At 55.8% G+C, this 24,526-nt stretch overlaps 11 protein-coding genes across 11 annotated transcripts; 5 read left to right on the forward strand and 6 right to left on the reverse strand.

Annotated features, from left to right (window-relative positions):
• Positions 1–29: 29 nt before the first annotated feature.
• N657DRAFT_605459 (HAD-superfamily hydrolase) lies at positions 30–1,791 on the reverse strand (the record flags this gene model as incomplete). The annotated part of the gene is made up of 1 exon (XM_062790190.1): positions 30–1,791. The coding sequence occupies one exon, from the start codon at positions 1,789–1,791 to the stop codon at positions 172–174; it is 1,620 nt and encodes a 539-aa protein (XP_062642617.1). The 3' UTR covers positions 30–171.
• Positions 1,792–2,635: 844 nt separating this feature from the next.
• On the forward strand, positions 2,636–4,345 carry N657DRAFT_650814 (uncharacterized protein). The gene has a single exon (XM_062794026.1). It carries the CDS (start codon positions 2,991–2,993, stop codon positions 4,128–4,130), a length of 1,140 nt encoding a protein of 379 aa, XP_062642618.1. The 5' UTR covers positions 2,636–2,990; the 3' UTR covers positions 4,131–4,345.
• A 495-nt stretch (positions 4,346–4,840) lies between these two features.
• Positions 4,841–7,290, forward strand: N657DRAFT_582838 (uncharacterized protein; the record flags this gene model as incomplete). Its single annotated transcript, XM_062789637.1, has 6 exons — positions 4,841–4,996; positions 5,072–5,292; positions 5,348–5,425; positions 5,771–5,933; positions 6,175–6,556; positions 6,620–7,290. 6 exons carry the CDS (start codon positions 4,841–4,843, stop codon positions 7,288–7,290), a joined length of 1,671 nt encoding a protein of 556 aa, XP_062642619.1.
• Positions 7,291–7,571: 281 nt separating this feature from the next.
• N657DRAFT_325246 (glycosyltransferase family 1 protein) lies at positions 7,572–10,976 on the forward strand. The gene is made up of 6 exons (XM_062786819.1): positions 7,572–7,991; positions 8,076–8,787; positions 8,869–9,026; positions 9,083–9,458; positions 9,518–9,874; positions 9,942–10,976. Exons 1-6 carry the CDS (start codon positions 7,853–7,855, stop codon positions 10,846–10,848), a joined length of 2,649 nt encoding a protein of 882 aa, XP_062642620.1. The 5' UTR covers positions 7,572–7,852; the 3' UTR covers positions 10,849–10,976.
• A 740-nt stretch (positions 10,977–11,716) lies between these two features.
• N657DRAFT_650818 (GroES-like protein) lies at positions 11,717–13,338 on the reverse strand. The gene is made up of 2 exons (XM_062794027.1): positions 12,659–13,338; positions 11,717–12,555 (listed from the first exon to the last, which is right to left on the reverse strand). Exons 1-2 carry the CDS (start codon positions 13,098–13,100, stop codon positions 11,972–11,974), a joined length of 1,026 nt encoding a protein of 341 aa, XP_062642621.1. The 5' UTR covers positions 13,101–13,338; the 3' UTR covers positions 11,717–11,971.
• A 217-nt stretch (positions 13,339–13,555) lies between these two features.
• On the reverse strand, positions 13,556–15,257 carry N657DRAFT_650819 (NAD(P)-binding protein). The gene is made up of 3 exons (XM_062794028.1): positions 14,489–15,257; positions 14,260–14,430; positions 13,556–14,185 (listed from the first exon to the last, which is right to left on the reverse strand). Exons 1-3 carry the CDS (start codon positions 14,849–14,851, stop codon positions 13,811–13,813), a joined length of 909 nt encoding a protein of 302 aa, XP_062642622.1. The 5' UTR covers positions 14,852–15,257; the 3' UTR covers positions 13,556–13,810.
• Positions 15,258–15,467: 210 nt separating this feature from the next.
• N657DRAFT_627749 (Cloroperoxidase) lies at positions 15,468–17,070 on the reverse strand. The gene is made up of 5 exons (XM_062790828.1): positions 16,901–17,070; positions 16,678–16,853; positions 16,381–16,573; positions 15,991–16,310; positions 15,468–15,897 (listed from the first exon to the last, which is right to left on the reverse strand). Exons 2-5 carry the CDS (start codon positions 16,805–16,807, stop codon positions 15,707–15,709), a joined length of 834 nt encoding a protein of 277 aa, XP_062642623.1. The 5' UTR covers positions 16,808–16,853; positions 16,901–17,070; the 3' UTR covers positions 15,468–15,706.
• Positions 17,071–17,238: 168 nt separating this feature from the next.
• On the forward strand, positions 17,239–18,080 carry N657DRAFT_650824 (uncharacterized protein). Its single transcript, XM_062794029.1, has one exon. It carries the CDS (start codon positions 17,531–17,533, stop codon positions 17,882–17,884), a length of 354 nt encoding a protein of 117 aa, XP_062642624.1. The 5' UTR covers positions 17,239–17,530; the 3' UTR covers positions 17,885–18,080.
• Positions 18,081–19,437: 1,357 nt separating this feature from the next.
• Positions 19,438–20,903, forward strand: N657DRAFT_650825 (fungal fucose-specific lectin). Its single transcript, XM_062794030.1, has 3 exons — positions 19,438–20,172; positions 20,247–20,346; positions 20,411–20,903. Exons 1-3 carry the CDS (start codon positions 19,764–19,766, stop codon positions 20,790–20,792), a joined length of 891 nt encoding a protein of 296 aa, XP_062642625.1. The 5' UTR covers positions 19,438–19,763; the 3' UTR covers positions 20,793–20,903.
• A 582-nt stretch (positions 20,904–21,485) lies between these two features.
• On the reverse strand, positions 21,486–22,421 carry N657DRAFT_650827 (uncharacterized protein). The gene is made up of 2 exons (XM_062794031.1): positions 22,298–22,421; positions 21,486–22,103 (listed from the first exon to the last, which is right to left on the reverse strand). Exons 1-2 carry the CDS (start codon positions 22,403–22,405, stop codon positions 21,903–21,905), a joined length of 309 nt encoding a protein of 102 aa, XP_062642626.1. The 5' UTR covers positions 22,406–22,421; the 3' UTR covers positions 21,486–21,902.
• Positions 22,422–22,812: 391 nt separating this feature from the next.
• On the reverse strand, positions 22,813–24,166 carry N657DRAFT_650828 (uncharacterized protein). The gene has a single exon (XM_062794032.1). The coding sequence runs from the start codon at positions 24,070–24,072 to the stop codon at positions 22,930–22,932; it is 1,143 nt and encodes a 380-aa protein (XP_062642627.1). The 5' UTR covers positions 24,073–24,166; the 3' UTR covers positions 22,813–22,929.
• Between the last annotated feature and the right edge of the window lie 360 nt (positions 24,167–24,526).

Here is a 24,526-nt window from a genome sequence, read left to right on the forward strand (position 1 = left end):
ATGATATGTTGTGACATTGATAGGAAAAGCTAGCCAGCACAGTATACTTGCTGTGAGGTTGGTATCTAAAGGTAATCTCGATATTTATCCTGTTGTTTTTTCCTTCCTGGTCCTACAAGCCGAATACGCGTGACAAATCCCATCCCAAACGCCATTGCCAGACCGTGTGCCTCAAACTTCAATCGCCGACGCAGCATGCATGTCGTGCATCACCGGGTTCACCACGCGCTCATCCCACTTGAACCCAAAGTCGTCGCCCAGCTCCTTCCGGCAGGCGGCCGTGACGGCCTCCCAGACGTTGTCAAAGACGCCAAAGCTGGCCGGGTTCTCGTCGTCATTGTCACCGCCCTGGAACACGCCCGTGCGCACCAGACAGGTGTTCCACCCGTACATGTTGCCGCCGACAATGTCGGAGGCCGGGTTGTCGCCAATCATGTAGACGTTCTGCGGCACGCGCTCCTCGCCGTGAAGGACGTCCATCCACGAGGCGATGACCTCGTCGGCGTACTTGTACGTCGCCAGCTCGGGCTTGCCGTAGACCACGCGCTCCAGCTCGACACCCGTCAGAGCCTTGTACATGGCCTCGAGGCCGATGCGGAAGGCGCCCTGGCTCATGCGCGGGAACGGATGCTCGGTCGGGCAGAGCAGGTCGCCCTGCGAGAAGTAGATGGGGATGCGCTGCGACACGGGATCCTTGGCGAGGGTCCCAAGCCGCCCTTTCTCGGACCGCAGCAGGTCGACAATGATCTGCATGTCCGTCGCGTAGTCGCGCGAGTCTGAGAAGACGAGGATGGCGTCGATGTTGACCCGAGAGAAGTCGCGCGGGCGCGAAGACGCGCGCTCCGCGTCGGTGAAGACGCGGTACGGCGCGATAGACGGGTCCCAAGCGACGATGTCGTTCGGCACGATGATGTCCTTGAAGCCGTACTCCTCAGCGACCTCGCGACACCGGTAGCCCTCGCCGCCCACGACCAGGACCGTGTGGTAGTACTCGGCCAGGGCGCGCATCGGCGTGTGGCTCTGGATGAACTGCTCTGTGCTGATGGGGTTCTGGAGGATTCTAGACAGCTGCTCGGTGCGCGCCTTCTCGGGCTTGCCTGAGCCATTAGTCAGGAAGATGTGCGGAATCTTAATGCCCAGCTCGTTGTCGCCGTTGAGCATCTCGAGCGTCCGCTTGGCCTGCGGGATGAGCCGATCTCCGTGCACCAACACGCCGTCAATGTCGAAGACGAAAGCCATGTTCTTGGCCGCCGCCACCTTGTGGGCGAGTACATCTTGCACCTGCGACGTCAGGATGTTGCGTGACGGTTGCACCGCGCCGCCAAGTTTTCCATCCTTGATGAGCGCCTCTCTGACCTCAGCAGGGTATGTGACGCTACTGAGCCGTGACTGCCTCTTGGACTTTGGAATGGGCAGTGAGGCGCCGAATGAATTGCGGGACACCCTCCGCTCTCTGAGGGACGGTGATCCCGAGAGGTGGTGGAAGAACTGCGTCGAGTCTGCGTCGGGAGACCTCAGCGCCGGGACCTCGATGGTGTTGTGGGAGGTGGGTGATATCGGGATGCTAAGATCGTGTCCGAGGCCGGCCCAGCTCACGTTCCGTTTGTGGCCTTCGCCTAGGTTGTCTTGTCTGGAATGGACCGCGTGGCTGGTGCAGATGTTATCCGGCTTCTTGCGTTGAATGGGGAAGGACTTGGGGTGTGTCGTCTTCTCAGGGGAATCTGGCGGAGTGTCCATTTGCTTCTCTGGTGTGGCACCAAAGTCGACGTCTTTGAATCCCGGCTTCGACATGATGACTGAATGGGCAGGAAAAGATAAAGAGAGCACTTGATCAGATTGGGTTGGAGGTTTGTGGTTTCGAAAGTTTTAAGTGTCTGTCGAGATGAAGCAAAACCTTATATCCAGTAGGAAGGGTGCGAATCTTCCAAACCTCATCGGAACAACCCTGTCCGGGATGTGAACTCGTCTGCAATGTCTTGATGCTCTGCTCGGTTTCTCAAGTTGGAGGCCGTCCGCGTGTCTCATCCAAGCGGCGGCCGTGTCAAATACTCCAACATACCCACCAGCGAAGCTCCGTCATGACGACATGATGGGGTGGTGGCTGTGAAGAATTCCACCGTGTCTCCACGGGAGGTGCCCGACTATCCGTTTCATCATCGTATGGCATGGTACATCCATATTCACATGCCGTGTTGCGGCTCTGGGTGATTCCGCGCGTGATTCCTAAATCGGGACCGAAGGTAAGGCTTGTACCTGCTTGTGGCGGCCAAGATTCTCAGGGGCGATCGGCAGAATTTGCATAACCCTGTAAAACGCAAGCTCCGTCAAACTGCGGTGGAATCTGAAGCTTTCGATGGGCGTTTGCAGCCCGTATGTCGATGTCGTCATGGTCTCCAGCCACTGAGAAATTGCAGAAAAGGGAGTGTAGTTGGAGGGGCGTTGGCGGAGCCCATGCCAGCGTCGTTCGCCGCCGTGGCGCACAAAATTTCCGCTGGCTTGGTTGACGCCCTTTCGGGGCCTATCCGGCTCTATCGGCACCTTTGGAGATACGCTGGCCTTGGCAAGCTTGGCTGCTGAAACGGCCGCGTTGCCTGTATTCCATGCGATCCGGTACTGCGTGTAGCCGCGTACACTAGGACGGCCGAAAACCATACTCAGGGGAAACGGGATCGCTTCATGACTCAAGCGTTGGAGATCCAAACTCCACTCAGCCTGGAAGTGGATTCCAGAATTCCAAAGGCCCGATCGAAACGCCGCCGCCAGACTTTTCATGCAACCTGTCTTGCCCTGCTGTCAACCGAAGATCCTCAGATCCGCGGTGGAGCCAAGAGTCCCTTCTAAACGTCACAATGTGGAACCGCTCTTGACGTGCAATTGGACCCTTGGCATTACCTCAGCAGTGTCTTGCAGATGTCAAACGCGAGATCCGAACCAAGATGCCGTCAGAGCCGTGAGAACACTACCAAGGTGGCAGGCTTCTGAGTGGTAGCATGTTGGGCGGAATTTATTCGTGGTATCATTCCAGAAAGTCGGCTTCAAGGGGCTTTCACACGAAGATCGTTGCTGCCGTCTCTGAGCCTCTAATCAGCAAACGCCCTCTCAACTGCATCCCATTTTTTCACGCCAGACCAGACAAGTTTGTCCGACGATACAAGATGACCACAGGCACGGGTTCCTCAAAGACATACACGCTCAACAATGGCGTGAGGATCCCCGCTGTCGGCTTCGGCACGTTCGCCAACGAGGGAGAGAAGGGAGAGACGTACAAGGCGGTGACCAAGGCGCTCGAAGTCGGCTACCGCCACCTCGATTGCGCATGGTTCTACCAGAATGAGGACGAGGTCGGCGACGCGGTGCACGACTTCCTCGGCAAGAACCCGAACGTCAAGCGCGAGGACATCTTCATCTGCACTAAGGTCTGGAACCACCTGCACGCGCCCGAGGACGTCAAGTGGAGTTTGCAGAACTCGTGCTCCAAGCTGAGGGTTGACTACGTCGACCTCTTCCTCGTGCACTGGCCGATCGCGGCCGAGCGCAACGACGACTACAGCGTCAGGACCGGGCCGCACGGCAAGTACGTCGTTAACAGGGAGCTAACCGACAACCCGGAGCCGACGTGGCGGGCGATGGAGGAGCTGGCCGACAGCGGCAAGGCGAGGGCCATCGGCGTGTCCAACTGGACGATCGAGGGGCTGCAGAAGCTGCTGCGGTTCGCGCGCATCAAGCCGGCCGTCAACCAGATCGAGATCCACCCGTTCCTGCCCAACACGGAGCTGGTCCAGTTCTGCTTCGACAACCAGATCATGCCGGCGGCCTATTCGCCGCTAGGGTCGCAAAACCAGGTGCCGTCGACGGGCGAGCGGGTGCGGGATGACCCGACGCTCAACGAGGTGGCCAAGCACAGCGGGCACAACCTGGCGCAGGTGTTGCTGGCGTGGGGCCTGCGGAGGGGTTACGTGGTGCTGCCCAAGAGCTCAACGCCGAGCCGCATCGAGAGCAACTTTCAAGTGCCTGACCTGACCGACGAGGAGTTCAACGCGGTCGAGGCCGTGGCCCGGGGGAAGCATTTCCGGTTCGTCAACATGAAGGACACGTTTGGCTACGACCTCTGGCCCGGGGAGTCGCGATAGATTAGCCGATTTGATATGGATGACAGTGAAGGAAATGCGGGTGTATTATTTAAGTTGCGGTGGTTGGCATAATGCAACGGCTGGCCGAGCGGTCGAGAATTGAAAAGGGAATTGAGAATTAAGGGCTTTATTTTTCGAAATGGATGATGCCTCGGACTTGGACTGTGTAACATAAGGTTTTGGAGTTTCGGATACAAAACAACGAAGCAGTTTTGACGATATAATATCGGCGAGTGCAAGACACAAGCATTGAAAATCGGTTGATTCGCGTTACAAATTCCGATCTCGTACCGTGGAAAATTCTTGAGACTGTGGTGGAAAGTCGGTCTGCTTTGAGGGAAGAGATATCCTTGCGAGTCACGGCGATGAGGTGTCGAGGAGCTGGAAAGGAAAAAGTGGAGGAGTAAAAACACGTGGCCACCGTCAAATTTGGCGGCTGCTATCTTGGTGCGTGCCATGCCAAACCCACAAACACGAGAAACACGAGGTAAGCGAACGACGTGCTCAGCCTCTCAGCAATACAGGACATGGAGGACTCGGAATGAGGAAATGAAACCAGACGGGTGAGGAGGATGAAAACATTATCAAGAGAGACAAATAGGGGGAAAGTAGAGTACTTATTGAAAGCTTGCTCCAAAAAGCACCAGAACCTCTTTTTCATGTTTGCATCCCCAGCCCCGACTTCTCATCAAGAACACACACACCACCTCATGTACCACAAATTGAGCGGCATGTTTGACCTGAAATGGAAGCTGCGGGACCACATCTCCGTGCTTGTCCTTGTCATTGTGTTGCTCATCCTTACGGGTGTGTACATGAACTTGGCTCCCTTCGTCACCCGGCCCGACATCATGGGCATCGTTTATGTAAGTCTTCGATGTCTATGCGAGTTTAATAACTTGCCTTGAGATTGGGGTTAACGCAAGAGGTCAACCTACTAGTCCATCAAATCCATCATCATCATCTTGTATCAACTTCTCACCGAGCACACGAGACGATTCGCCAGATGGAAGAGCTTAAAGGCCAACTGCATCCTCAATTGCATCGAGCCCGTCTTCTGGCTCACCCTCATCATCCTCAAGTTCATGGGCATCTCGAAATTTTGCAGCGGTAGTAGCTGCGGCGTGGCCTGGGTCAGCGCCATCGTGGTGATCGTCATCTTGTGAGTCCACAACTCTTTCGTTCTGTTGATGCCGTCTAATGCTGACTATGCGCAGTCTCGTCTCTGTTCATCTTTGCATGCTGGCTTACAGGGAGTATCGTGAGTTCCGGAAGTTTGGCACCACCGCCGGGCCGTGAGGATTACAGCAAGGGGTTTGTGTAGGCTGGTTCCGAGATCCAGCTATTCTAATTCATAGGGGAGCCATTTAATGACATCACGCGTTGAAGGGCCAATTTTTGTGCCAGTTCAGAACATTTGTCGCAAATTGCGTTTAGGGACGGAAAATTGTGGAACCGGAGTGGCCACAACATCTCGGATTCGGAAGAGGGGCATTCCGCCCCACCACCGATTCCACTCGTTTTCTGTCTCGTTTTCGCATTAGATACGAAGTCCATCGATGCCACCCAGCAAAACCTGCTGATAGGGTTTGATCACATCCAATGGCGACACCAGAGGGACGCTCGCCCAATGCGTATAGTGGCAATCTTATACATGCTGCTCCTGCGACTTGCCCGACAGATGGGCCACAGGACAACAGGGACAGTAGCCGACGTGTTCGACCCAACGCGGTCACGGTGCATCGCCGTTCTCACGCGAAATCGCGGACGGGATGCCGGACTTGCAAGCGTCGTAGGATCAAGGTTGGCCCATATACCTATATTCCTGTTGTCTTAGTTCATCCCGAATTCTTGTTTTCTCTTGTTGTTCCACTACCAGTGGTGTTTCTTAGCAACTCCCAATCATCCCGAGGTCCTTGTTCACCTTGTCTGATACATTTAGCAGTGCGATGAAGGCAGGCCGTCATGTCGCAATTGCGAAAGACACGCCGTGACATGTGACTTTGTCAAGTCTCAGGTTTTGGCCGATTCGACAACCGCGCAGTCACCCCGGGAATCGTCGACACCGTCTCAACCTCAGGGGTCAGTGCCGTCGACATGCGATCTCAACTTGATCGATCTCGAGCTCATGCACAACTTCACCACGTATACCTGCACAACCATCGCGAGTGATCCGGCAGTGCGGCAGATGTTGCGGACTACGGCGGTCCATATGGCCGTCGAATGTGAATATCTGATGCGGGCGATCCTAGCCGTGTCGGCTCTTCATCTGTCTCGGTATCGCCCGCAGAAGAAGACTCTTTACCTCGAGCGGGCCATGCACCACCATCAGGCCGCCAGCTCCGTCGCCATCGAGCTGATGACCGACTTGAGGGTTGAGGAGTGCGAAAGATTCCACCTGTTTTCGATGCTGACCGTTTACTATGGTGCGCCGTTGCTGAGAAACTCTTCATATTATATCTCCAGGTTGCTAACAAATCTCCTTCCAGCATTGGGATGTCCCATCAACGAGGCTGATCTCGGACCCGGGAGCCCCTTGATCCCCCACTGGTTGCGTCTGCTTCATGGAATGGAACCAATCCTGCACATGCTGAATCCCAAGGAGTACCGCGGTACGCTGACTCCCCTATTCGACTATGGCAAGAGCCGCATGCGACCGTTCCTTACGGCCACACCGCCCCGGGACCCGACCTTGCTGGCCGACCTCCAATCCTCAATCCACCGCACCTGCACCAACCCTGACCTCATCCCGACCTACGACAACATGATTCAGCAGCTTCGCCGCATGCTTGGCCTGATTCTGACGCCGTCTGACGGTGCCTTAAGCTTGACAAATGGAACACCGGCATCACCAGCATCAGCGTTGGCAGCGGCGGCAGGGGGTTCGGCCTGGACCAAAATCGAAGCCTATGACATTCTTATCTGGCAATGGACGCAGGGAAGGAACTTCCTCCCGTTGCTCGAGGCCGCCTCACCGCCGCAGGAAGCCGTCGTCATATTTGCGCATTGTCTGCTCGTGCTGAGGAAACTCGAGAACCAGTGGTGGGCGGAGGGTTGGGCGGACCACTTGATGAACAAGACATGGGCCATGCTGGACGAGGAGCATCGCCATTGGGTGGGCTGGGTGACCGAAGAGATGGGTTGGATTCCGCCAAGATAGCACGAGGGCCTCCGGATCACCGCAGCTAATTCAAGACTGATGCCAACCATGAAGTCCCGTCCGCGTACTCGGTGCACAGGTGCAGCATGAGCCGATCCCAATTCGAAACACGGCTGCCAGAGGATCTCTGATTCCGGTTGACATGAGTCATTATAGTCGGCCATCTACCAAAGCACACACCTCCCGAAACGGCAAACTCCGTTCTCAAGCACTGGCTGGGCGCTGCTGAGAATCAAGCCTTGGACTAGAGTGGGGGTAACTCGGGTGTATGGGCGGTGGGGCGCCTTTTTCGCATTTGTGATACGCGAAAAAGGCGGAACTCAAAGAGCGCAAATGAACCAATCACAGCCACTAAAATACGGGGAGTACGAGAGTTTCCCGGAAATACGCCTACACGTATGGTCCTCGTCCGGGTAGGTTTTCCTGTATCCTCTGCAAGGTCCGCAACGCTACGGTTATACTTGTCACTTGCGGCAACTGGAGCCAGGGGCCAACATGGGTGGTCGCCCATGGTGTGCCCCATCAGTGGCTTAGACGACTTCAGTGCCGTCTGGCGAAGAGAATGGGATATGAGACTCGGAAACAATCTCGGCCTCCTTTCTTCATCCGCAATTCTTTCCGGAGAGTCTATACATGCCCTACACTTTCAAGGTCAGAATCTATAATGAAAGAGCCAGTCGAGGACTCTGCGTGGGCGACTGGTAAGAAGCCCGAATTACCCCCTCAATCCGGTGCCATGCGACCGCAGCCGCCCATTATCTTTATAAAACTCTAACATCTGACAGGCGATGGCCGTGTCGACATCAATCTTGGATCACGTCTCTGCCGAACACTGTCACTCCTCGTCCCTCCGGAGTCCACACCCAACTTCACGCCAGCAAAGCCTAGATTAGATATTCCACCTCCTCCCGAGTACACCGAGGAAGGCCCGCAAAGCATCCGCCTGAACATCGTCATTCAGGTCGTTGGAAGCCGCGGCGATGTACAGCCCTTCGTTGCTCTTGGGATGGAGCTGCGGCGTCACGGCCACCGCGTGCGCCTCGCCACGCACGACACGTTCTGTGACTTCGTCCGGTCCTCGGGACTCGAGTTCTTCCCCGTCGGCGGCGACCCGGCCGAGCTGATGGCCTACATGGTCAAAAACCCCGGTCTGATGCCGAGCATGCGGAGCCTGCGGGCAGGCGACGTCCACAAAAAGCGCAAGATGGTGGCCGAGATGCTTGGTGGCTTCTGGCGGTCGTGTGTCGAGCCGGACCCCGCTACGCACACGCCATTCGTGGCCGAGGCCATCATCGCCAATCCACCCAGCTTTGCCCACGTCCACTGCGCCCAGGCCCTCGGCGTGCCGCTGCACCTCATGTTCACCATGCCGTGGACCAGCACAAGACGCTTCTGCCATCCGCTGGCGAACCTGAAGGGAAACGAAGATTTGGGTATCCCACGGGAGGTGGCCAACCACGTGTCTTTCAAGGCGGTTGAGTGGTTGACTTGGCAAGGGTGAGTCGAGTTCGGTGCTTGAGTTCCAGATATCGAATCCTCCTGACTAACAGCTTGCCTGGTAACGTTACTGGGACCTAGACTGGGCGACATCATCAACAAATGGAGGGAAACCTTGGATCTTCAGCCCGTTCCCTTCTCCGAAGGACCGGGCTTGGCCGAAACACTCCAAGTTCCCTTTACCTACTGCTGGTCCCCGGCGCTGGTACCGAAGCCGGATGATTGGCCGGCTCATATCGGTGAGTTAATATGGATACCGACTGTGTCGACTTTCCGTGCTGATCCACCATGAAAGATGTCTGCGGATTCTTCTTTCGGGACCCCCCCTCCTTCAACCCGGATCCCGAGCTAGCTAAGTTTCTCGACGCTGGGACACCACCAATCTACATTGGTTTTGGCAGCATTGTCATCGACGACGCGGAGGCACTCACAAACACGTTGCTCGAGGCGGTCCGGTCCACAGGCGTCAGGGCCATCATCTCTCGAGGCTGGAGCAAGCTGGGTGGTAACCGAACGTTAGACCTAGGGGCCAACGTCTTCTATCTGGGGGATTGCCCGCACGAATGGTTGTTTCAGCGTGTCTCGGCCGTGATACATCACGGCGGCGCCGGAACCACGGCCTGTGGCCTCCTGAACGGCAGGCCAACCGTAGTTGTTCCCTTCTTTGGCGAGTCAGTAACCTTTCTACATCTCTATCCATGCCTAGTATGCTGACTTGTGTCCCCAATAGTCAGCCGTTCTGGGGCGACATGGTGGCCGCGGCGGGCGCCGGTCCGTCCCCGATTCCTCAAAAGAAACTGAATGCTACGAACCTTGCCGAGGCGATACGCTTCTGCCTCAGTCCGGAGGCATCCGATGCCGCGCGGAGAATGGCGAGACAGATGCGGTCCGAAAACGGCGTTGCTCGCGCCGTCGCCTCATTCCACGCAAACCTTCCGTTGGAGAAGATGCGCTGCGACGTCATGCCACATCTCGTTGCAGCGTGGTCTCTGAAGACGAAAAGGCGCCGCAGGCCCGTCAAGATATCCAAAGAGGTAGCCGAGATTCTTGTCGCTGAGGAAAAGGTGAAGCCACATAACTTGAAGCGGTGAGTGTGCACTTGGGAACTCACGCATAAACAAACTCTTGCTGATTGACAACTTTCATGCTAGCAGATACCAAATCAAGCCGATACACATCGACCTCAAAAGATGGGACCCGGTCACAGCCGCAGCGTCGTCCCTTGCAGTCACAAGCGCGGCCATGGTAACGTCGGCAGCCGACATTGTCGTCAAGCCCATCCAGGCATTTACTAGACCTCCCAGGAGTCGCCCGGCAACGGCAGAAGGTCACCACGGTGGTGCCGATCCGCATCACAGCAGAAACCCGTCCCCGCTCCCAACAACCCACCATCAGAAGAACGACTTCGCGGAGAAATTGATGATCTACGGCCGACCCGCCGCGCTCGAACTCCCCCCACCAGAAAACTCCACCACCTACCAAACCAAAGAGGAGAAGGAGGAGCAAAGCCGCACCACAACAGCGTTCCTCGGCTGTGCCTCGGGCGTGGGCAACTTCTTCAAGCACTGGACCAAGGGCATGTACCTCGACATGCCGCTCGCTGTGTCCGAAGGGCTGCGCAACGCGCCGCGGCTCTACGGCGGCGACGTGTACGACCCGGGCCGCGTGACCGACTGGAAGTCGGGTGGGGCAGCAGCGGGCAAAAACTTTGTGCACGGCCTCGTCGAGGGGTTCGGGGGGCTCGTCGTGAAGCCGGTGCAGGGGGCCAGGAAAGAAGGGGCCTTGGGCGCAGCCAAGGGGGCGGGTGTCGGGTTGCTGAATATGGGCACCAAGGTCTCGTCTGGTGTGCTGGGGTTGGCGGCGCTTTCGGGGCAGGGGTTGTACCTGAGTGGGAGGTCGTTGGTACATAAGGATACGAGGAAGATGGTTAGGGAGGCGACGAGGGACGAGGGGAGGTATGCGTGGGGAGTCGGGCGTGGGAAGGGGCTGGAGGTTGACAGGAGGGTTGTGGTTGAAGCGTTTGATCTGTTGGTCCAAGGACAAGGGGATAGTGTGTTGTAGATGGCGAGCGGTTTGGCCTGAAAACAAGGTATAGTTTCTGTAACATGCATACTCACCGGCGCCACTAGACTTGGTAGACATCGCATGGCTCAGTAGTCAGAGTCCACTTCGAATGGTTAATAACCCAGTCTTTCTAACTCACCTGCGTTATAGAAGCAAAGTCTTGAGATGGGGAGCCAATAGGTTGACGGGTACCCCTAGATCAGAAGGCTGACGGGTCCCGTGATAATGACAAAGCCCGCCCTCTGCGGGCACATGTCAGGACCAGGGATGACTTAAACTTGGCGACTTCTATTTCCAGCGCTGCCGTCAAGTGGGGTGGAAGCAGGGCAGTAGAGCTAGGGGATGTCTCAACTGTGTCTCAGCGATGTAAGAGCAGCCTGCAAGCAATCAGCCTGACATGTTTCAGTACGCGGGAAGGGTTCAGGAAGAAGGTTGCGATTCTAGGGCAGAAGATAAGAAGGGAGGAGAGGGGTCAGGTGGAGGGAGGGTTCAGAGTTCAGTGTGGTTCCCAATCGACTAGTCTTTCACAGACCACCACCACGCTGATCAGTGCTGTCGCCCATTGCTCGCACCTCTTCACTCTGACATTTACTCCCAACAGGACCTCGGGTCCTGACACCGTCAACCTCTTCCGCAACCTCCTATAGGGCGACTTAAAGTACTATATTCCAGGGCTTAAGCTCTTCGGAGAGACTACGACTTTCAAATCTCTATGATTAACGAAAGGTATCTTAGGCTCGGACGCCGGACAACATTACTGTGCGAGCGTTACGGGACAGAGTTGGGTGACGTAATTGAGCTACCTCCTGGCAGCATCACTTACACCTACGTGTATTGTAGCAATATCCGCATTCAGCGACGATGTTAATCTTTGAAGGGCCAAGAGGCCTTCTCACTTTGTATTTGCAGGATCATACACTGATCGTTTCCTTGATTGTCGATATAGGTTTTTCACCCGGCCCACGAGGGCGCGGTTTTCCTGTATAGTAAGTTGTTGAAGGTCCGGCACGCCCTAGGGCACAGCGGTGTAGGAATAATAATCTTTGAAGCTTTCCGGGATGTTGGACTGTGCATGCGATATCCCTTCACAGCGTACAGCTTAGCCTTCGACCCCGACGCCTCACTTCCCAACGTGAACGACCAACTTGCCAGCATTCCTCCCCGTCTTCAGTTTCTCAAACGCTCTCGGCACATCCGCAAACTCGTACGTCTCCTCAATAACGACCCTGATCTTCTTCACGGCAATCCATTGGCCCAACTGCTTCAAGTCGGCCTGGCTGTACCCCATGCTATACATCTGGTACTTGCGCTTGCCACCGCCCAGAAAGGCGGGCCGCAGCAGCCTCGACGTGACCGTCTTGAGCGCGTTCAGGCTCATCGGCCCCCCGACCTGGACAAACCTGCCGTCCGGCAAGAGGAAGTCGTCGGCGGCCTTATAGAGGTCTTCGGGCACGCCTGCGTTGTCGACAACGAGGGAGAAGACCTGCCCCTTGGCCTTGAGGGCCCGGGACACGTCGGTCATAGTGTAGTCAATGATCTCGTCGGCTCCGAGCGAGCGGCAGAGGTCGGCCTTGGTGGGGGAGCATGTCGTTGTGACGTGGCAGCCGAGGGCTTTGGCGATCTGGATGCCGAACGTGCCCGTGCCGCCCGAGCCGCCGTTGATCAGAATCTTGTAGCCCGCTTCGACGTTAGGGGCAATACATTCTATTTTGCAGTCAAATTTTCCCCCCCTTTAGCTGTGATGCTCCCATGGTGTGTATTGAGCTCAAGTAGCAAGGCCAGGTGAGTAAAAGCAAGGACGGCTTACGATACTCGGTGATGCCCGCCACTCCCACGGCCGCGGCCTCATCCGGGGTCACTCCGTCAGGCACGTGAGCGCACGCCTTGGTTGGAGCGACGATATATTCGCCCAGGGTGCCGTGCTGCTGCGGGTCGAGGCGGCCAAAGACCAGGTCTCCGATGGCGAATTCATCGACGGTCCTCGCGGTCTGCACGACGCGCCCGCAAAAGTCCATGCCAGGCGTTGCGGGGGTGCGAATAACGGCGCGAGCGATGATGCCCAACTCGGGAACTTTGTAGTCGGCCGGGTTGATGCTTGCCGCGACGACTTTGATGAGGAGCTCCGAGTCCCCTAGTAGCCTCGGCAGCGGGACCGAATCATGGAGGGCGAGGTTCCTTTCAATGCCACCCGTGGCGCTCGAGTACTGCCAGGCCCTCATCGTCGCGGGTATTGGGGTCGTCGATGACATTGTTAAAGTGCCGCAGTTCCAATGTGGCGTTTTCAAGGTTTCGCTGTGCGACTCTCGACCGGAAATTGGGATTCGAGTGCGTTCAGTTGCTCCAATCCTCAGCACTCCCGTTTAGTTCCGCGACAATGGTCCTCGCTGAAGCGGTCGAACAATGATTGGCAAAACCGATGACCATGTATGCTTCGGCTGGGGGCAACGTTGCGATAATCCGGTGTGGTGGTGAGGTGTCATGTCCGAGGAGTCACGCGCCATCACGTCATGAGACGCGGGGAGTTTTGAACAGTTTCCGCGACCAAATATCCGGGTTAGGGTTGACGGCTACACTCCAGATTGTATCTAGCAACCTGGAGCTCAAAAAGTTGTGTTGGCAGGGAAATCTGTCCGGCTTTGCGTAGAATAGCTTCAAAGTCCCTTCATACAGAACTGAGATTCCTTTTTTTCCCTTTCTTTTTTTGATGATAGATTGGACGGTGAGATCGAGGTCTCCTATCCGGCAACTTTGAATCAGGCAATGCCCGTGAAGTACGGATAGTTACAGATACCGTTAGTTAACTACTGCAGAATTCCAAATGTGACCCATTTTTTGACCAAAGCCCTTCATTACCAAACCACAGCAGTCAAATGGCATTGAAGCTGCCGCACCATCGCCAGTTTATCCCACCAAAACATGGACTTAACCGCCCATTTCCCCGCGCCCAGGCTACCGCTCTTCAGGGCGATTCTCCAGCGCCCAGCATCTGCCGAAAGACGTCGACCAGCTCCGTGTTGCCGTACCTCTTCTCGCCCGGCGTCGGCTGCGGATCTTCATACAAGATGCCGCCCTCGAGGTAGCTCTTGTTCATCTCGGCAAAGTGCGCCGCCACGCCGGGCGGAAACACGGCGGCGTAAAAGTCGTGCAGACCAGACTTCTCGACAGACCGCATCTCGATGCTCTTGCCAAGCATTTCCTCAAACGCCTTTTGCACGTCTGCCGACGTGTAGGCGCGAGGGCCGTGAAGCTCAAAGATGTGCGGGCTCGAGGGCAGCGCGGTGCCCGTGGCCAGGAGCTCGGCGGCACAGGTCGACCCGATGTCTTGGACTGCGATCTGGATTGTCATGTCAGTCAAGAGGTTTCAAATTATCGCACCGGATACTACTAGTTATAGAGGGATGTGAGTACCATGGGCAGGGCATGATCTAGCGGCGTAAGCGTCGTGAAGAAGAAGCCCTGAGGCAGTGTTTCAAGAGCCGTTGCCCAGTTCTCCATGAAATAGGCGCATCGGACAAAGACAACCTCGGGTGCGGCGTCCTTGAGCACGACTTCGGCTTCGTGGTTCGTCAGGATCTCGCCCTGTACGGACTTTGTCAGTTGTGTTGAACCAATCAGCAACATGTGAATACAAGCTGACAGTGCCGTGGGCATATTGGGCGCCGACGCTCGACAAAAGCACAAGCCGCTTGACGGATTCGGCTTTCTTGACAGCAGCCTTGACATTCTCCGACACCAGGCGAGCATGGGCAATGATATCCTTTTCTTCGTACAGGGGCGGGGTGATGTTCAAGACGGCATCCGAGCCTGAGAAGTCGAGGCTGCCGGCGTCCTCGACGTCGCCCTTGACGGCTTCGAAGCGCGGATTGGACTTGAGCTCGGAAGGGACTTTGCTCAAATCGCGGTAGTAAGCCCTGACAGTGGGGTTGAAAGGGTCGGCGAGCAGGCTGCGGATGGTCGCCTGGCCGGTCTTGGGGGAAGCGGGCACTACCGTGATATGCATCTTGTGAGGGTCGAGTCGGATGAAGTGTCAAATTTGACGTTGCGCGCTGCTGATGCTGATGAAGCTGAGGTGATTTGGCTGTTGTGTTGGAACTTGGGATACTGGATACCACAGACTCTGAGGAAGGGCAATGACATATATATCATTGTTGCCACATACGGTAGCTCGGCCCGATGATCACCTCCACCCCTCCTATCCCATTAGTCGTCCTAACTGAATGATCTGACCAGGCAGTCCACTGCAGAGCTTACGACTTCAACATCGCTGACCTCGTCATCGACGGTGAAATTGCACGTGGGCTCAAAGAGTTCAACCAAGAAGCAAACTCTACTGCACTTCGTGGGATTAGTGAACACCGAAGTGTCTACGACTCGTCGCGGACCTTGACTTGGCAACGTCTGGAAAGTTCGCCAAGGTAAACCAGTTGAGTAATCAACGACTTTGCAGGCTCGTGGGGTTACGAAACAGGACGCGTTTCTCAGAGCTGGCTTGAATGCAACCAGCGTTCCCAGCGAAGCCAAGAAACGCCAAGAACTCCGATTGTCAGACGGAGGAATTTTGAGCCTCCAAAGGCTTCATTCAAGTTCTTTCTGTTCTTCATCCCATTCCACGTGTACTCAGTTGAGTGTAATGATGTCCGACAACCTCCATCGGAGCCGACGGGGTTAGTTACGTGTAGCTCAAAGCAATCGGGCATCTCTCATTTTCAGGATTGCATAGCCAACCCCCATAACACTACAGCCTCCCACCCCGGCAATACCTGCTGCAAAACTTGAAGAACCTAATTATGATCGTGGTTCCACCAGACTCAGCATCTCAACATCATCTCTCCATTACCTTGCCTGGCTTGAGGCGTCACAACTCGCTTCGCACACCGGCGTGGAATCCCCTCGGCAGCTTCTTTGTCGTGCCGTTACCGGCAGACTCATCCACTGTCAACAAGCCGGTGGCCTTGCCAATCAAGTCCGAGATTCTCAAAATGGCTTCAACCTGGACGACCTCGTCCCTGACACGCCACCCTAGCTCCGTCGGCAGCCGTTCGTTCTCTAGTAAGGCAGGAAATACCCCCGAATTAGCACAGTCCAGGACTCCGTGGTGTTCATGAAGTAAGCTTTTGACTAGAGTTGAAATGCACTCACGAAAAAAGTACTCAACCAACGTCCGATTCACCGTAGCCTTCTCCAGATCTCCAAACGCGACAAACGGCGCCGCCATCTCGCCCAGGCTAAAGCGCTCGACAGCGTCTGTGAACCGGTAGGTCGGGTTGAACGCCTTGGAGTCGATCTGGCGCGCCACTTTGGCGTTGGCCATGTGCGCTGCCGTGATGACGGGCTCGGGCCAGTAGCGCCGCGTCTGGTCGAAGATGGTCTGATTGAAGACGCGGTTGCTGCCGAAGAAGGCGTCGGTACGGCTCAGGCTGGCGTCGTGCTCGAGCACGTTGTGCCGGTTCAGGTGATCGCTGTTTCCCAGCCGGTGTCAGCAAGATCCACTGCAACTGATAGAGCCCCTAGGGTTGGAGAGGGACGCACAGCGTGAAGTAGGTGGCGTTAGGCTCGGGGTTGGCGATGACGGCCTGATCGAACATGATGGTTGCGAGGGCAGAGTCGAAGTTGAGGGCTTGCTTCATCCCCTTGACGATAACCTCTCTGGTGATGTTCCTACCGTCGCGTGGCAGGATACCGTGGTTGGCGAGGGTATTCATCATAGGGCAGGGGCCGCGGACTACGTGGATGCTGTATGAGCACACAAGAAGGTTCCGACATAGTTCGAGTACTCAAGAAGCACATCCAAAAATATCAAATGATCTGAACCGTCGAGGGACTTACAGTCGTTTGGGCGAGGAGGATGCCAGTTGGGAATTTCAGTCCCTTCGTAGTCGCGTGCTCCCGGGTCGTGGGTTGGGACGCAGCGGGCAAAGCAGGCAAGGTAGCCGAGCAAAAAGATGAAGGACTTCATCTTCGAAACACCACGAAACTCAGTAAGTTAAGGATTTCAGATTCACCTAGTGCTCTTCAGTTACTGGCCGAAGTCAGGATTTAATATACCTACACTCGTGTTATATCCCTGGGTTAAGGCTAGAAGACTTGAGCTCGTGTTTCTCGTGTTCCTCGTGTCTCTCGCGTCTGCTTCCTCGATCAGCGTAACCCCACACGCCCCTCAGTGCCGGCAGAGCAGAGTGGCAAAGCAAGCATTTCAGGGGTAAACGGCCACTCGGCTTGCCTCCCCACCGATGGGGCGGTTCGATGATTATGTAGGTGCCTTGCCGATACGCTTAGATGTTCGGTAAGTATGTATGTTCGGTAAGTATGTAAGTTTACCGCCATAATTTCCTTTACCCTTTGCCCGTGACACATGACGTTCGTAATGCAGAGATGCGCAGGACAGACCTTTCATGTCAGCCATGTCAGCAAACACCACCCTACATATTCAGCATTTATCTTACCTCGAATGCCGAGCCAAACGCCTCTGACATACCGTAGCTAGACCAGTCGACTACAGACACCTGCTGTCTCACCCCGTTGTCGTCGCAGCGTAAAAGTTTCAACGTCCACCTCACCCAGGGGCGCCAACTTCAAGTTGGGTAGCAACCTGACAGAGACGCCGCCGCTGGTCGAACTCGACCGGACCCTGTACGATTTGTACGGCCTGGATGGCGGCGGCCCTGATGAGGTCGCCCTGATGCCCGCGCTGGTGCCGCCCATCAGCCCCGTCTCGTCCGCCCTACCCAAGAGCAAGAAGTACCCTTTCCAGTCGCCCGCCCAGCCGAACCTGGACAAGGACCTGTTCACCCGCATCTGCCTCGGCAACGCAGCGCAGAACCACGGCATCGCGGCCGGGCCGATGCGCCTGATTGTCTTCGACATCGACCCTCCCGAGTACGACGTGGCCAACGGGCTTGTCGAGTCGCCGCCAGCCCCGCGGACCGATGCAGCTCGCGTCTCCGACTGTCTCGTCGAGGAGCAGCGGCCCAAGCTCTCGTTTGTCACTAACCCGGCTACCTTCTTGTTGTACACCAGCCTGTTGCTCTGGTAGTAGTGACGTCTAATCGCGCAACGATGTACTGGAATAACCGCCCCGCCCTCACTCAGATGTACTAGTAATCTAAGGAACGGATGGATGGCTGCATTATGTGTAATCTCGGCTCTTGAGGTGCCAGTGATCACGGCACCCGGCATGACTACAGGGCCGGGCCCTGTTGCCCGCTGTCCATTAAGTATATTGTTGTCAGTGAATCAGTCCCAAAGCTGCACGGCTAACGGGGAGGATCCTGGACTGGCTGATGGACTCGGGGAAACTGCCGATGTACGGTCTGGCCAGGAGGCTGGAGCTGGAGCTCGCAGTCTGATACCCTTTCTTTCGAAGGCCAAGAGGCCTTCCCACTTTGTATTTGCAGGATCGCACACTGATCGTTTCCTTGATTGTCGATATGGGTTTTTCACCCGGCCCACGAGGGCGCGGTTTTCCTGTATAGTAAGTTGTTGAAGGTCCGGCAAGCCCAAGGGCACAGCGGTGTAGGAATAATAAATATTGTTGTCAGTAGCCCTAGGACTGTCGACTTCGTTACGTCAAAGGCTACCCGCCCGGTGAAGGGTGATTGAAGAGTATAAGCATATGCATCCGAGCAGCCAAGAGCGTACAAAGCCACTCCATGTCCAGGTCAATATCATGGCATAATCAAATATTCATCAGCAACTTTACCGATATCACGTCCTATCCCATGTACCAGTATATGCTACTGTAGACTGCGGGTAGTTTTGGAAGGAAATTTTAGCCGGGGGGACTGAAAACGGGCCTCTAAGGCTGTGCAGCGGTGGCGTATGGGATTGTCCTCGATCCGGGAAGAATCAGGGAAAGCTCAGGACAAATCAGCCGCAGCTCACACCAGCCAGGGCTCCGAACGAAAAAGGGAATTCCGTGAGCCCAGATCCGTCTCAGACAACCAGGCTGTTGTTTCCTTGCTGTTTCAAGGGATCTTTCAAACCGACATTGAGCGTCTGCAACAACATATAAACAGCTTAAAAGACAACTGTGTGCACGTAAACCTTGTAGCTGGCCACCGAGATAGTCTCTCTCGGCAACGTGTTTCTGTGACGACAGAACGAGACGCTTGGCAAGTGATTGCCTCCTACCCTTCCCTGTGAACGAGCTGTTGTACTTATGCATACAAGATGCAATGTCGCAATCTACCATGCCCAGCACACCCTTTGTTTTCATGTCAGCAGCAGCTGATGCGACATGCATTCGATCTGTAATAAAGAGGTAGAACAAGAAAAAGAGGACTGGCTCGCGGCAAGCGCGCCTTCAAGCCGAGAGAGTTAAGCTGGGCAGAAGATGTACGCTCTACCTTGCACAACATATCCGTACTGTCTATTGATTCATCGATCCCACCTTTAGCCTGCATCACGGTCATATTCAGCTGGCTCCTGGACGAGTCGGGCCTGTCGCTTGTAAGACGGCCGCCTTCCCCGCACCGCGATCGACCCGAGTGCATTGTGATGTGACAGTATCATGCAACCGGCACTCAGCCAAGGTTGCACAGCGTGTTGGTGGCTAACTGACACTCAGATGGTGCTGTCAAAGTAGGCTTGAATCAGGCTCACCGGTCGAAGGCGTCATAACATGTCAGTGTCAATAGATGCTGCCCGACACGACAGTGAGATGCTGTGGCGAGCTGAAACTTCGATCGTGATGGTGGTCCACGCGGAGTAGGCCCGGAGGTCAGGTCTCCGGTCGAGCTGTCTAAGGTATGATATCGTCAGATGTCAGAGGTGCGGTCTAGCACAGAGAGACAGAAGGACTGCAACTTGGATTGGTCTATAAATCCGACCGCCCACTCCTTCCCCGTTCCAGTCACCTCTTCTTAATATCAGAGCACCTTTCAGAATCATCATCATAGCGACCACTTCCATCAATGGCGGCCATCAACGACATCCTCATCCCCTGCGCCCTGGCTGCCGTGCGCAAGGACAACCAGCTCCGCGTCTACGAAACGGCCGTGGACGGCGGCATCCGGGAGGTGCAGTACGAAGGCCAGTGGATGGGCGGCGAACCTGGCAACGTCATCGCCACGGGCAAGGTCGGCACCCCCATCGCCGCCACCAACATTGGCTTCGAGCACATCCGCGTCTACTATGTCACGCCGGACAACCGCCTCGGCGAGGCCGCTTACGACGCCGGAGCCGGCTGGTACGACGGAAATCTCACCGACCAGGAATTCGACGTGGCCCCGTACTCGTCCGTTGCAGCAATCTTCCTCGGCGGCAAGACCATCCTCCGCGTCTATGGTCAGCTGAGTGACAACACGATCCAGGAGTGGGTCTGTATGTTTGCAAACCCATCGATGATCCTTTCACTGCATGAACCAAACGATCTGACCTATTGTTTCTCGTTTCAGGGGATGGCAGTGGCTGGACCAAGGGAAGCAACCTCGGGCCCGCGCTTCCCGGCACCCAAATCGCGGCCACGACCTGGGGCAAAGACCCCTACCATCTCCGGTACACCTTCCTGTCTCTCTCCCTCTTCACCTTCCCAGACGTTCTTCTGATTCCCAAAACATAGCGTCTACGCGCAGGACGCCAACCTCAACATCTTCGAAAAAACCTGGGACGGCGCCGGCTGGCACACGGGACAACTCCACTTCCGTACTCAAGTCCCCCAGGCAGCGCTCGGCGTCACGTCGTGGGGCGAGGGCGGCAGCCTCGGCATCCGCCTCTACTACGGCGCAGAGGATAACGTTATCAAGGAGAAGGCTTGGGACGGCAGCGGCGGCTGGTACGATGGCGCCTTTGAGGAGGCCTGTCTGCCGGGATCTAATGTTGCTGCCATCCCGCTCGATATTCTGCGCGTGTATCTGCAGAATGGCACGGATGGTGCCGCTGTGACGGAGTTTATGTGGTCGGATGGTTGGAGTGTTGGGTACGCTGCCCTGCCTCCGGCTTGATTTTCGCCTCGAGGTCTACTTGGGCAACTGGAAGGAAGTGCTTGTAGATGGAAACGTGTCTCGCTAGGTATCTAAGCTACCTTAGTAGAAATGAAATCTATATGATTCTTGTCCAATGTTTCAATAGAGTGGAGGCCATGTTCTGGCCGCATGGCCTCGTTCTTGATTGACGGCGAGGGGGATTCGAGACAGAGAGAGGAAACTTTGGCGGCCAGCTCGACTACCGCGGTCGTACTTGTGGCTGCCACGAACCTTCATCCTGGAGGAAATGGATAGCAAAATGGGGGTTTGTATTTGAAGGGTAATACAATCTGCCCTGTAGGTAAGTTATAGATTGTTTGCTCCAAGGGCAGCGGCCTTGCACTTGTCCTCACCAACCCGGCTACAAGATTGGCATCACTTTAACCTCGTGATCGTTTACGCCAGGAGCAACTCACCTTCAGGGCGGGAGAATGGAGGGGAGGTACAGGGGCTTTTTGGCCGTTGATGCTGCCTCTCCTGAATCCACATGCACACGCCCTATAGCAGGGTCCTTTGTCAGAGTTTGGACTACTTACTGATGAACCTGCGATTCCTACTCCCTGATTGCCGCCCCAACATCCACGTGGAGACAAGCAAAAGCCTTGATATACCACTTGGTCGAGTCCAGTTTCCATCACCTCTCACGCCACCTCTCAGGCGACGGGAACCCATGGCACACTGTGCTATTCCCCAGTGCCTCGACCCGACGGGGCGCGCTGTGCCGTAACAATAGTGATCTAATGTCGAGTGAGCCATTCGGACTGAGCCATTACCTGTTTGCGTAACAACACCACGCTTTCATACTCGCAGTCCAACAGCTCATTGACCTCCTTAATATCCTCTCACTCCCCCTCCTTCTGCTCCCCGAACCTGTCTCTCTTCTCATCCGCCCAGTACGGCCGTTCATCAATCCCAAACCTCAAGATTTCTGGCCGCTGGTAATTCCTCTTGGCGTCAATCCACACCTTGACCGCCGCAAGGTCAGCTAAATCCACCTCCCCAATGACCAACCTCTCCTCTTCCCCCGTATGCGGTCCAGCAACGAAGTCACAAAACGGATGCATCACGGCCGGCCACCTCCCATCCCTCTTAACCAACTCCTGCTCCCCAAAATTGGCTCTCATCCACTCCAGACACCCCTCCATCAACATAATTCGACGCCGTGACGACCCACACCTGCGCCGTCAGCGCATGCGCCTTCATGAGCGCCTCAATCTGCGCGTCGGCGACCGACTCGAATTCCTTCATTGTCGACAGCGCCGGCCACGCGCCGGCATGCACATGCTCGCCCTGCATGATCAGCGCCTGCCGCGCCCCGTTCCTGGTATGCTCCCAGCACGCCAGCCCGCCCAGGTTCACCAGTATCTCATCCTCATCTTCGTCTCCCGGGCCGCAGCTCAGCCCCCTCAGCGGCCACACCCGCAGCGTGGAAAGAAGGTGAACAGCTTCTTGGCAGTCAATGCATGGGGTGCCCAGGTACTTACCGGATATCCGGGAACAAAAGTCTCAGGGAACACGAGCAAATTGACTTCCTCGGCCGCAGCCTGCTCGACCAGGCGCACGACCTTCTTGATGGTGGCCGCTTTGTCCATGAAAGTGGGTGATGCGTGTGCGGCCGCCACCTTGCATCTGGCTGACTTAGATGACATTATGAATAGAGACGCCCAAGAGCTATGAGACTATTAAAAAAAAAAATCAGTGTTGACACAATTCAAATGCAGATAAAGGCTGAGTACCTACTTCGAGGTTGTGGTTCGACATTCAAAACGAGCATACAAGAAGTGCAAGGGAACAAGTCGGACGACAGCTGTCGTTATAGAGGGAGTAAGGAAGAGGGGTAGGCCCGGTTGGGTAGCGTTAATGCTACCTTAGGAGCCTGATCATGAAGGACTCTCGGGTCATGTACGTATGGCCATGCTCGGCCAGCGAGAGGAACGGCAGTATCTGCATAACTCAGTAATGGATTGCGAAACCTGGAGGCCGCGAGATCCCATGACTACGTGGAAGTTCCGGATCTGAGTCAATTGATGGAGTGCTTGGAGCGTGAACTGTACCCCAACGACTGCTGTCTCCGGCAACGGTGACGAGAGACATTCCTACGACGTACTGTCCATCGCTAAAAGCAACCGTGTACACGGACAAGCTGCGCCAGATTGTCTGGAATACAATGCTCTGGCGTTGAAAACAGACGGCATCCATTGCGGAACTGGTTGTCACTCGGCCGAGCTGGACTCCAGAGGAGGCCATTCACCTCTGCACAGCGCCCGTGGCATGTTGTACCGAGTTCAACGACCAGCTTCCGGCAAGGAGGGGGACAGCTCGTTCCAGACAAGAGCCAAAATATCCACCACCTGTTCAAGGAGACCCCATACCCGCCTCCTATTTCGCGGGCCAGGGCTGAGGAAGATGTCGTTCGTCCAACGGTAGAGCCACCGCCAATCTCTTGGCGATTGGATACGGCGAGCTTCAGCAAGCCAGGACCGATCGGCGGCGGGCAGCAGCCCCTTGAATCGTGCATCCCGGAACTGTTCACTGTAGATAACGAGCAATAATGCTCGCGACGCCAGGCGGGCGCGGAGGACATCTGCTGTGGGATGGAGCATGGCGATGGCTCAGCACAGCTCCTCGAACAGGGATGAGAAACAATCCAACGCCAAGGCTCGAGGCGACGGTCGAGCAGGTTGCGTGGGCGTCGGCGGTTGCCATGGGACCTCGTACCGATCTTCCCATGGAAAGTGAGTAGTCTTGTCGACGACAACAGATCCGCCAAAATCATGACCCCAGGTAGGAGCGCGAAAGTTCCGCGGCACCGGAAGCGAGCTGCAGACGTTAAATAAGCGTTGAAACGAGACCGGGGCGGGCTGCAACGCAACTTCCAGCAGGCTCCAGCAGGCATCGTGGAAGACGATACCGTGCCTACCTCTGAAGTCAGTGTTGGGCAAGACAGTAAACTCGTTGTCATCAGATTCCTCAACCTAACATCGCTCCAGCGCACGTCCTTGTCGAAAGGGGCGCAGAGTATGAAGCCGCTTAAACTTGGACCGTAGTAAATGTTGACCCCGGTGAGCAGCAGGCCGTCAGGAGTGTGGAGGACTGCGGCCGCGTCAGCGAATGAAAAACGGGGGGCATGGGAATGTGCGACAGGTTGAAGACAGACGGGTGCAAAACTGGTTTGCCCACGGCGTCTCGGAAGAGTAAGATTGGAGTCCCAATCGATGATCCAGTCGCAGATGGCACAGCGGACAAGATTCGGGTCCATCTCGCCTGGCCGTCTCCAATAGCCGCAAAAAGCTAGTTAATGGAGGGCACAGAAGACTGATGCAGATGTGGTGTGTTGCGAGTGTTGTGTTTTTGGACCGTTGATCCAGATTACGTTAGGCACCACCTTACTTGCCGGGGCCTCGAAATCCAACCAGCCGCCAAGTGAGACGATGCAGGCAGCAGCCTGGTTTGTTTGTTAGCAAGACACATGACAGGCGGTGATTATTATTATCATTATCCCTTACACCGCTATGCCCTCGAGCGTGCCGGTCCAGCTATCTAGCTAGTTGTACAGGAAAACCGCACTGGTTGCCCAGCCGGGTGAAAAACCCCAACCGATGTTATGTACAGTACTGTACTTTGGCCGGTCGCCTCAGTGGTCGTCGCACTACAGTTGAAAGGAGCCTACTAAGCTCCCTGCATTCCCACATCCTGGTCGGCAGCTCCGAAGT

This window comes from Parathielavia appendiculata, assembly GCF_033297405.1.
Source record: "Parathielavia appendiculata strain CBS 731.68 unplaced genomic scaffold N657scaffold_36, whole genome shotgun sequence".
Taxonomy (NCBI): domain Eukaryota; kingdom Fungi; phylum Ascomycota; class Sordariomycetes; order Sordariales; family Chaetomiaceae; genus Parathielavia; species Parathielavia appendiculata.